This window comes from Nestor notabilis, unplaced genomic scaffold (assembly GCF_000696875.1).
Source record: "Nestor notabilis isolate BGI_N333 unplaced genomic scaffold, ASM69687v1 scaffold1272, whole genome shotgun sequence".
NCBI lineage: Eukaryota > Metazoa > Chordata > Aves > Psittaciformes > Psittacidae > Nestor > Nestor notabilis.
The window spans coordinates 38,838-50,795 of record NW_009917656.1 but is presented as its reverse complement, the minus strand read 5'-3'; the positions used below and the strand labels follow the sequence as shown (position 1 = coordinate 50,795).

Sequence of the window (11,958 nt, the reverse complement as noted above, 5' to 3'; positions counted from 1 at the left end):
GTGATGAATGCTCAAGTATGTATTTAAAGGGGGGAGCCACTGGTCCCTAGGACAGATGATGAGCAAATACCCTGCCCTGTCTTCTGCCACATGCTTCTGGCCACTGCACTCTGGCCCTTTATTTGGGTTTTGGCACAATGACCTAATGAAGAACTCAGTTTCTATTTGTCTTCCATAACACAGAGAAGAAAAATCATTATTTTCACCTTGCAATTAGATGGGTGAAAGAAGCCTAACTGGTTTTTATCGCTTTCATTGGGAGTGTGAACACAGCATTGCAAACACGTCTGGAACATGTTATATGGGGACAGGGGAGAAGAGGAGACTATTTCATTTAAATTAAAACAAATTTTCAGATTTAAAAAGCATTTCTCCCCATAAAGGACTGTTTTCAAAATGTCACATGCATTTCACAAAAGATCCCTTTGTCTATATGCTTCTTATTATCGACTTTTAATAACCTGAACATACGAATTGCCACTAGTTGTCCTTGCACAGAATTAACTGATTGGCATGCACATATAATTCCTCTTTCCCAGAGAAAAACATGCAAGTAGATACACTTCTTGCATGCATACAATTTTGCAGCAAGCCTACATTCTATAAATAGCAAAACAAAATCCCTTTATAACCTCACTCCTACTTGTTGTCAGGGATGGGAAGTCTATTGTCTCTCTTTTTCCATGAACCTTGTCTTGCGACACTCTTTAAAACGTGGATTCTAATAATTTTCTTTATACCATGTGAAAGATTTATCTTAAATATGAGAGAAACACTTTGCAAGATATTAAAGGCTTGTTTAACAGGAGCACCATAGTAACGAGCCTGTATTTGGTCTATTATCCTGTGAGTTTTCCTTTTCTTACTCTCTGTAGCCATTCACTAAACGATTTAAGATGTTTAAAATATATGAGAACAAGCAGCTTGCTAAAAGAAAATGTACAATGTGCCAGCTCCAGTGGGTTGAGTAAGGCTATAATCTTTAAAGTTGGTTGGGTATGTTTTAGCAAGCTATATTTTTCACAGGAAAAAGACACAAAAGCTGCAAGAGAGCCTCAGTACTCATCCAGAAAGTAAAAATATTCCTTACCTCTTAGTTTAAAAGATCAGAATATTCCATCAGAATATTCCATCTTAACTTCTTTAGACTGGTTAACTGTGAAGAGACTATAATTTAAAACAGGTTTGTGCTTCTAAACCTGCAGTTAATTTCCATTAAAAAAGCATTTAAACCTTAGAATTAAAAGAACAACACACAACTGAAATATTTGGAAATAGCTCAGTTAAACTGCTTCAAACCATCCAAACCCAGGGCTCTGCTTTTCCTCGGTAATCAGTCAGCAAAACCCCCCAAAGGCTCACTTTCGTCCTGATTTGGAATGAGAGCAAAATGAAAAATAAAGAGAAACCTCTTTCCAGCCAGGAAACCCTTCCCGGCCCTGCTGGGAAGGCAGAGCATTCACCCTCCATCTATTCCTGCAGAGACGGGAGGCTTCCCAAAGGCACCTGCTGCCAGCAATGCCTCCATCAACATCCTCCTTCTCTCCTTCCCTCCCTCCAGTTTTTCACTGTGGCAGAGGAACAGTTAATTTCCCCAGCTGCTGTTTGCCAGCAGGAGTGCGCTGCAGTGAAGTGCATTAAGCACACCGGGTTCCAGGCAGGGTAAACCCCGGTGCTGCAAGTCGCTTTGGAGAAGGCGGTACTCAGGTTTACCTCTGCCACCGCGCTCCTTGCCGGCAGGCCCTCTCCCTGGGGAAGGGGCGAGCTCCCCCTCAGCTAGCCGGAGGTCCCGTCAGGCGGCGACAGCAGGACGGTGCTTTGGCATGGCTGCAGTCACCGCGCCGGGCGAGGAAGGTGGTGAGCGAAGCACCCTGGCCAACTGTCCTGCCTCGCACAGGGCACAGCAAACCCTTCCTTTAAGGCCAGAACTGGTCTGGACCAGAGGAGGGAAACCTTTTCCGTGCTGAAACACCCCTCGGGTGGTCCGGACCCAGCACTTTCTGGCTCAGCCACAACCCTTGTATCAGGGCTGCAACAAGTGTGAGCTGCGCTGCAGCAGCACACGGCTTGTTGAGACTAATAACAGATGGGGCATGCCGGCTCACACCGCCCCGGCCACCCGAAAACGAGCAAGAACCTTTGAAACCTGTATACGGAGAGCTATAAACCCATAAAAAACTCATTTGCAAGCCCTGGATAGAGGATCAGACGTGGAAGAGACGTGGAAAACTTCTGAGCTGTTTCTCACTGGAGGCAGACCGGGAAAGGACAGGGAAACAATGGGAGATTAATGATTTTGCTGCAGCCAGGGGACAGGCAGAGCTGGACAGTAAAGCGAGGGCTAGGAGGGCAGGGGCTCAGTCAGCAGAGCTGTGCTCGCCTGGGGCAATGCTGACAGGAAACCTGATTCTCATCCCTTGAAATAACAAATGCTGTGGGAAAAAGTGGCTTTATAGACTTTCTCCTGCTTCAGCTGCTAAAGCAGGAGCTCCAGAGGGAAATTCAGCCACTCCTGAAACCAGCGGCTTAGCTCCCACAGAGGTCAGAGGAGGCAGGGCTTCATCCTGGTAAATAAGGCTGGCTGGGTCACTAATAAATCTAGCACTGGTAAGATTTATCTCAAAAGAAGAGCTAATGAAAATGCACAGCTATATGTAAATCATAAACTAACCCCTAAAGAAATGCTTTTTCAGACCCGTTTTTTTCAGGGGTACCCAGTAACCTGAGTGGACAAGCTGAAGGGTATAGCTTGTCCAAATGGAACAATGCTGAAAGGTGAGTAACAGCAGGGAGTTTCCCAGCACAGAGGTTTTCGATTCAAAAGCAACAAAGAATGGCCCTGCTTCGTGCGACCAGCTAGTGTGAGAGGGCTCCTGCCACTTTCTGAAATCCAGCTGCCTCAATCAGCACAACCCAAAAGGGACGTATTCAAAATTATAAGATAATTTTGATAGGTGGGCCTAAAACTTCCATTTTGCTCAGCAGCAGCCTAGCTGAGCTGGCCCTCTGGCTCCCTGGCCTCCTACCTGCTTTAGCTGCACTGTGCTCCTGCTGTACCAGCCACTGCTGGGGATCAGTTCTGCTTTCTCCATCAGTGCTACCAAAGAAAGGGAGCAAAGGCTGATGAAAGGCAGCACTCTCTGCTGAGAAATCAGAACTTCTCTTGGTAAGGCAGAGGTGAAGTCATTGCCATCAACCCCACATCCATCATGCAGGGCTGTGTAGAAGTTGGGGTGGGAAAGGAAGGACATTGCCTTCCAGTCTGTGCTATAATGCTAAATAAGACAAGTCATCATTCAGTTATCAACTGATCGATATTGACACAACAAAATAAAGCAGCTTCTTGGGCTACTCCCTCCACCTCTGAACCCACAGCACATTCTTCCCCCTGGCAAAGCTGTTGTGCTCATTTGACGATACCAGGATATGTTCCTGTTTTGTACCTACGCTGCTCTTACTCAGCCCCAAAGCTACACTCAGCTACTCCCCTACAAACTGTCAGGACAGGGGGAGCAGAAGGGGCCCTCAACACATACTTCATCACCAAATCAAGCCACACGACGCATGTCACTCCATCCCATTAGCTAACACGGAGCGCAGGGACAAAGCCATCTCTCTTACCCTTCCCTCTGCCCCATTCCCAGGTAGAGAAGAACAGCAGAAAGCATATCCTATTTCATGCCTCTGGCATGTGGAAGTAAGAGTGTTATTTTATAATAATCTTATTATTAAAGATCAGATGGTGACAGCTGATGATAAGGCACCATACAGAGAAGCCCTGTGAGTGCGCTCATTGTCAGCGCTGGCAGCCCTGCACTCCCTCACTGGGGTCTCCAGAGGGACAGTGTGGAGTCACAGCAAGGCCACAGCCTCAACATTTGTCTATATAGCAACCCCAGCCTGGACTGGAAAACAGAAAGGGCAGTTTTCCAAAACGCTACAGCTGCTTGCCTCTGTGCAACAGAAAGCACATCCTTTCTCCCCTTCTTTCATTTAGAGTAAAACCTTTGTGGGTTTGATTTTTTTTCCTCCATTTGCCTCACTTTAAAAAACCAAATCCCTTGTTCATAGGTAGCTTTATCTTAGATGGCTATTTTTCACGTCAATGAAGATACTAAACAAAATGGGCCCTCCCCGATGGACAAATTATTGGCATCAGGCTTGAGGTTTTGAGCTCTTTAAAGCCATTTTGAGAGCTTTATAAAGGCCCTTAAGCTTTTTTTGAGCTTTATAAAGGCCACCTGGGAGGGCACTAACCCTGCAGTACGAAGACAGTGAGATGCTAACAACAGGCAGACCTGCCCTCTCAACACATGCCTCTTCTAGAGCATCACTTGGAGATTCTGCTATCCACAAAGCAAGTGTAGGAGACAGTCCAATCCTGTGGTCTTACACCACCTAGCATCCTCCTTGGTGCGGAGCACCATGATCTCACAGGCTGCAAAGAGCCCTTGGAATTGCCAACACATAGAGCTTAAGGGGGTCCCAAACAAGCAACTCCTCCAGAGCTGGGCTATCATCACTTTCAGCAGCATGGGGAAGGTTCCTGCAGCCGTAGGTGGCTCTGGGATCAGTATCTCAGTTATAGTCACCCCATGCTTAGCTCCACCATGCAGAAGGTTTTGCGTGGCTACATGAGACATTAAGTTTTGAGCTCTGTTTCACCAAAGCTCCCTCCTATCAGAGCAGCTAAGCAGAGTAGCACCTCAGGTACAGTAAAACGAGAGTGGGGGTGCAGATAACCCAACCTCAAGTGTTCTATGGAAGAGAGATTTATCCTCTTATCACTGATACGCCAGAGATGATGTACCTGCTCTGCTGTGCTCTTGTGACTTGTGTGTTTTGCCCCAAGTTAAATACTGTGCTACAGCTCACTTGACATCATGCTGGTCACTGCTGGGATGGAACAGGATTGCAGCAGCAATCAGCTTTCATTTGGAATTAAAAATGTAAGCATGTTGCCTGTGTAAACAGAAAAAAACATACGTAGACAAAGTGAGTGTGTGACAAAGGTAATAACTTTCTGAGAGCCACACCTGGTGGTGATGTGTCAAGGGTACACCTTGGTCACCAGGGAACCTTAACTGGCACAGAAAATTCCTCTGTGGCACAAAATATTCCAAACAGTAGGTACTGCCTCCTTCATAATCAACAGGAAAAGCTGACCCACACACTGTGGAAGAGTCTCCAAGGGGAGAAGTGGGGAAGTATCTAATTTGAGAGTAAATGAAGTCTTGCCTTGAAAAATGCCTGGAAAGGGGACCCCAAGGAGAGGAAGCCCCCATCTCTACTGGTGCAGCCTTCATGCCTCATGTGCCGGGCCACCTCTGTGGAGACAGGCATTCATGTGATGCATAAAAACCAAGCCTAGGGAAGGCTTTGGAGACTCTTACCACTCTTCAGGCAGTCATAGCACTGAAATATGAATGCCTTACAAAGAAGAAATGAAACAAAACCAAATCTGTGTCAGGAGATGATTTTATAGGGCTCCTGTTGTGCCTGAACTTATCAAGCAAAGCCTTCATTTCCAATCTGATCCAAAAACCACCGAAGCCAAACACAGCCTGTTCACTGCTCCAGGAGGCTTTGGAGCAGGCCCTTTCTGAGCCATGGAGGGAACACATTTTGGAAAGGAAAAGAAATACGCTATGTTAATTGTGCAAAACATTTTTAGCATCCCTTAGAAATTGGCACATTTACCTGCAAGGTGACAAAGAGCATTTAGGTAATAGTCAGAATTCAAAAGAGATTTCATTAAAAACTGAATCATTCATGCACTAGCAGAGCAGTTTTGTCTTTTCATTTCCCCTCAAACATTTTGTGCTGCACAGAACACTTCTGTACTCGTTATTTTTGCAAAATTAACTGCTATCATGGGTGAGAAATTCAGGAGGAAAAGGTGAAGCTGGAAGAAAGGCCCTTCCCCAGCAAAGAGTTGAGTTTTAGCTTTGACAGAACAGAGTGCCCAGATAAAAACCCGAATTAAAGACAACCAGCACGAAAGGACTTAGATGCTGAAACGAGGCAGAGATGAAGATTATTGTCCATATAGGTTATTCAAGCAACTCTGAGCAGCTGGAGTGTTCTTACACCATCTCCCCTGCTGTGACTTGTGCCTATTGAGGCCAAGAGTGATGGCCACTGGGGTCATGCACCCAGCCTGGCTGCCAGCTGAGCACGACACACCTTGGGCCACCCCTTGCTTGGGTGCCAGCCGAAGGACAGGGACGTGCATACCTGCAACAGCCGGAGGTGGCTGTCATGGACCAGCCACCACAGCCCTAACTCTGCCAGCCCCAGCAGCGTATTGACATGAAAACAAGGAGACAAGGTGGGCTAACATGCCTCTTCCAGCGGGCCTGCCTTCATCTCGGTGTGCTTCCTCTAGGGCAAACCTCTGGCTGCCTGTGTCCTGCTGCAGCATGGAAACAGTGGCAACTGGAAAGGAGCAGGGTGTTTTTGGTGGCAAGGGGTGGCTGGCAGGGAGGACAAGTGGGGTCACCCTACAGAGACATCAGCCAGGGCTAAGGCTACATGGGTTTTGCTCTCAAGGAGACCAAACAAACCTGACTGTCTTGCAGCTGTTGCAGCGGCCATGAACCGTGCCATTCATGTGGCAAGTCTGTTACGTCCCTCCCCTACGGGTTTCAGCAGCGTGGAGGGGAAAAAAACAAAGAGAATTATTAAATACTGCCCGTCCTAGCAGGACTGCCACCCCAGACACCTTCCCCCTTGCCTCCCGTGGGATGGCTGCACACCCAGAACAGGCCCCCGACAGCTTTGTTCTCACACGAGCACCCGAAGTGTCACTGTGAGTGACCGCTGCTGAAGAGCACCAGCAACCTGCCTGAGGCCTCTTTGGGAAGGGCTCGCTCCAGAGGCCTTTCCTCCCTCCAGCTGCAGCAGATCCTGGGGAGAAACCTTCTGGCTTGACCTTCAGGGGCCCTCCACCTGCCTCAGTGTCGGCATCCAGCTCCTGCGGGAGCTGTTTTGGTCAGAGCCCTTCTCTCCCCTCACCCGGCTGTGGCAGGAAAGTTCAAGGTGTCCTGGCAGCAGGAAGCTCCTTTGCTCCACCCTCTGCCCTGCACACCGGCTCCCTGAGCTGCTGAGGACCTGCCGAACCAGAGCTGCCAGCGACAGCAGCCTGACCTGTCCCCGGCATGAAGCACCTCTCCTGCGAGCCCTTGGCAGCCGCCACTGTGCTCCTCTGCACCACCGTGCTCTGGTGTTCCTGCTCAGCAGGTATGTCTCTTCTTCTATACTCCAGTTTCTATACCCTGCCTTTTCCCCCACTCCACACCTAAATACATTGCCTACTGGCAGTAATCTGTTCCTTAAAAACAAGGTGGGCTCCCTTGTCTCATCTAAAAGGTGTCAAGAGCTGGAAATGACTAATGCTAATGAGAATTAGCAGTGACATGACTGATCACAGCATCTTTCTGAAGAGATGTGCTTTTACCAGCTATTTACAGAGCCACTGTAGATGTGACTGAGCCGCAGGTTGCTCCACCGAATGGCAAGGAGATAGGAAACCACAGTTACCTGGCCTTCTCCTGGCTGAGGCAAGGGACCATATGGAATACCACCCGAGAGGCTCACTGTAGTCTGGTTTAGCTCTTATTAGGTGCTTTTTTGTGGGAAATACAGCTTTGGTGCCTCCTTAATTGTAGAAGTTGCCTAAAAATAAAACACAATTGAGACTTGTGAGCTGCTCCTTTCCCACCAGGCTACTACCTGCATTCCTGTATCAGCACCAGCTGAGACCTGCCAGGTATTTAAAGATGGGTTAGCTTTGACAGCCTGTCCTTCAGGCTGCGAAGTCTATAGACGTGATCCAGTGGTTGGCATTCTGTAGGGCTTTCTTCCACAGGTCACACACAGTTCTTAATGATTCTTTCTGGTGCCCCCATGAGGTACTTATTAACCGAGAAAACAAGCTGTGGGCTTGGCCAAGGTCGTTCAGCAAGTCCCAGCAGAGTCAGAAGGAGGAATGGGGAGTACTCAGACCCTTACCTGGAGCAGGCTGCCCAGGGACAGGCTCCCAGTGTGGCAGCTCTGGTCTTGCTGCTTGTCAGCTCAACGTGCAAAGCTGGGCACAGCAGGTGACCCTAAGAGAGGCATCACCTGCAGGTCAACTTCAGGTTATTTGCTGTTACGTGGAAAATACCAAACTTAAAGTTTGGTCAGAGGTCTTGCAATGTTTTGTTCTCCTGAGCTGAAACTAAACCCGGGCCGTTACTTTTAAGTCTTCAGTGAAATCAAGCTGGAATTGATCGTCACACTCCAAATTATCAGCTCAGAGGGATGGTTTGGCTGGCAACAATTCTCTCAAAGCTTTTGCCTGGTCTGCGGACAAGCGGCATGTTGGAGCCCCTCCATCTGTGTGCAGCAGGAGCCCTTACTCCTGTAGCTTCTCAAGGCTGTTTCTCATGTATTTCTGCAGAGGATATGTATTTCAGCATGGGATATTTCACCTGGCTGAACTCAAACTGTACATAGTGGCACAGGAGGAGATATTTCTTCGACTCCCTTCCTTCTGCAGCAGGGGACAGGCTGGTGTTAATGCACAGGGACCACAGCAGCCTGTGCTTTTCCCATGCACACATCCTGTGGCTGTCCTTGCATCTGATCCTGCAGTGCTGAAGCTGAGGGGCAAGAGGGTGTTAAAAAATCGCAGGAGGCTTTGGCCTGTGATAGCATGTACGGCTTTGGAGGGCTGGAGAGAAGCCATAGAGCTGTGCCAGAGTTGCGTGTGCTCCAATTCTTGGTAGGAAACAGGACAAAGAGGCAAAACCTTCCCTGAAACCCCTGTCCCTCTCCCTCCGTTACTGTTCCTGTATGTTGTGTTTTCCAGCCTGAGCTAGTTTTCATGCTGGCCTGAGCTGGAGCCCAGCCAGAACAGTTTCAGGCACAGCTGTTCCTGAACTGTGGCAAAGCCAAAGCTCCTCACCGAGGCTGTGGTGGATCTGCTGGCGCTCTCCACAGACGGGCTCAGCCCTCAGCTCTGCCACATCCTGCGCACCCTGGAGTTACTGGGAATTTTCTAAGGGCAGAAGGAGGTAGATGTAGAGCTCGCTGGCCATGGATCTCCCCATGCCACTGAATGCCCTCTCTCGTTCCAGTCCTTGCTTGTTCTGCTCCTGTAGCTTAGGAAAGGATTAATTTGAGCTCTGATTGAATGGCTCACACCAGGGTCATACTCAGGTAGAGGCACAATGATTCAGGTGCTTATTATGGCTGGTGCTAGAGCAGGTCTCTGCAGAGAACTATGTTCACAGTGGTAGAATGAGAAAGCATACCCTGCTGCAGCAATGTTTAGGAGAAGAAACTTGCTTTCTTCAGGTTGTTGCCATCCTACAGACCCCTGCAAGGCCAATGTCTTCTAGATTTTTGTGCTTGATGCCCCATATGCCTTTTTTAATCCAACTTGCCTTTTCTTTTGTGCTTTCCTTCTGGCAGCAGCACAAGAGGTCTCCAATGTTTCAACAAGCTCCACGCTCACAACTGAGTACGAAGCACCATGTCTTAGTAAGTCTTTATAAATCATTACTACAATGATAAAGTCAGGTGATGAGACTACGCAGGTGACTGAGAGGCTGTCCTGGAAAAGGATTTATCTTTTGTCAAGGCTACCATTGTGGGTGAAACTCTAGGACGCATTTCTCGGACTCCTCCGTTGGGATGCCCGTAATATGTTAGGTACCTTCAGGTGGACTCATACCTTTGAACAGACTATTTCATAGCTAATTCGAGTGTCCTAAAGCTCCCTGCCAGACTGCCTGCCTGTAGGCACAACGCAGATTCCCAAGAGTGCCTCTTCCCCCCACCCTACTGGGTCTTCCCCAAACAGCCAGTCCCAGACAACCACACAGCCCACCAGTACTCCCTGAGTCATCCTCCAGCCCCAGTGTCAAATATCCCTACAGTCCTGCACTTCCCAAATTCTAGTATGCATACACATAGAGGTATGCTACTTCAAAGCATGGCATAGGGGGCAGGCACCTCTCTCCCTTCTCTGGGCACGCACAGACCATATCTCTTGTTGTGGGAAGAGCTACTCTCTACAGTGCAGGACAACTGTACTGTGTGTGCTGAAAGCCAATACACAGGAACATAGTTGTGTCTGACGTACATGAACTAGAGCACCTGAGCAGCAGCTTCACCTGGCTTTTCCTTGGAAATACTGTGTTTTGTATTTCCTTGGAATATTGTATTTCCTTGGAAATACTGTATTTTCCTTGGAAATGCATCACGATCAGGAGGCATTTGGTTTTCACAGCTGACAAGCTTTGTGCATGTCAATACACAATGCACATAGATGCAAGGTGGTTTTGGCTGCCTGGGGTTTCACACTCGCCTTCTCTTCCAGCCCAAGGAGTACCATGGTCTTCTAGGCTTCCCTTGGTATTTCCATGTTACCAGCCAGGATGCAGACACAAAGCTGGGTACCTAAACTATTGGAGATGCTCTTATGAACCTCACATGAAGGTTTCTCCATCCCAGGTGTATTTTTAATTTTAAATTGCTACTTCTATCATACTCCATTCCTAGTAGTGACTGAGTAGATGCTAAATAGGTGTTTTAAAAGATTTCTATAATGGTGGACTGAGTGGTAAAGAGGAGCAGCTCAGGTGTTTGGCCAGCAGGGCTGACCGAGCCTTGAAGACGTAGAGATAAAACTGCGTATTGCCATCCCCCAGGTTAAGAGCCAGGCTTAGGGGAAAGATGCCAAGGCAGAATGACAGGACAAACAGTGAAGTCACCATCTCACCTGCCTTCCAGCGAAACAAACTTGGTACGTCCTTAGCCTTCCATCAGCTCACTTCATTTCTTTTCCACCAGACGTGAACATCTGCACACAAGCAGCCATGTGCTGCACGACGGGCATGGACGATTATGGATGGATTGCAGCGGCTGTTGGCTGGAGCCTCTGGTTTCTGACTCTCATCCTGCTCTGTGTGGACAAGGCCATGAAACTCCAGCCTGACGAACCCAAATATTTGGTGGCCTGAAGCCAGGCAAGCCAGCAAGCAGCAGCACTGGGAGCGGTGAGGTGCAGACAGACTGACAAAGCATTTCAATCACTTCCTAAGAAACAAAAAAGAAAGGGAGTGTGCCTGCAGCCAAATAAAGCCACATCTAAGCAGGGCACTGACTGGGGCTTCATCATCCCTGGTAGGTCAGAGCTGCTGACCAAGGTGTGGAGCAGGCATATCCCTGCAAGCCACCACGTACGTCCCACAGTGCACAGAAAACCTTTTCCCCAAGACCTTTCATGCTGGCTATGAGTGTCCCGACAGTAATGAGAAACTGAAGGACCAGTTACCAGTTTATAGCATGTTACCTTAAGACAACCCAGTACATAACCTTCGGCTTTGAAACAGAAAGTGGGCAAATAAAGCTATTTCCTGGAGGATCGGTTTTATGAGATCTGTTACTAAGCTACAGACCAGGTTACTACATCAGTAAGTGAATGTAACTCATTGATTATACCGAGTCCTTCTCACTAACTAACCTGCACTCTTTTAAAGTCTATTAACTGGTACCAGTGAAAGCTCTGTTCTGGAAACTTAAGGATTGTTTGGGCTGTTTTGAAATTAAAATTAGTTTTTCCAATGCAGTTCATATGTGAAGTTTTGTAGGAATTGAACACTGGTTGTATTTATTCAGCTTGTGCCAAGCTGAACTATGGCAAGCAGGTTTAAACCAGCATATCCAGGTCGTACACAAAAGGATTCCTATTCATGCAAGATGATAATAAACAATCTTACTGATGGGAAGATTCTCACTGGTTTATATTGATAAAGCTTATGTTGGCAAGGAAATACTCAACCCAAATTGTTAGAAACATGATTCTAACAAGAAATATTTGTGCAGGAGGATTTGGGTCTCTGCAGTCAAACTGTCTGGTTTGGGGCAGTTGCACCAGTTTGATTTCTGTCTATTATTAAAACAATA

At 47.8% G+C, this 11,958-nt stretch overlaps 1 protein-coding gene across 1 annotated transcript; it reads left to right on the top strand.

Moving 5' to 3' along the window:
- Positions 1-7,160: 7,160 nt before the first annotated feature.
- On the top strand, positions 7,161-11,012 carry TMEM213 (transmembrane protein 213). The gene is made up of 3 exons (XM_010009334.1): positions 7,161-7,242; positions 9,460-9,528; positions 10,843-11,012. Exons 1-3 carry the CDS (start codon positions 7,161-7,163, stop codon positions 11,010-11,012), a joined length of 321 nt encoding a protein of 106 aa, XP_010007636.1.
- The last annotated feature ends 946 nt before the right edge of the window (positions 11,013-11,958 follow it).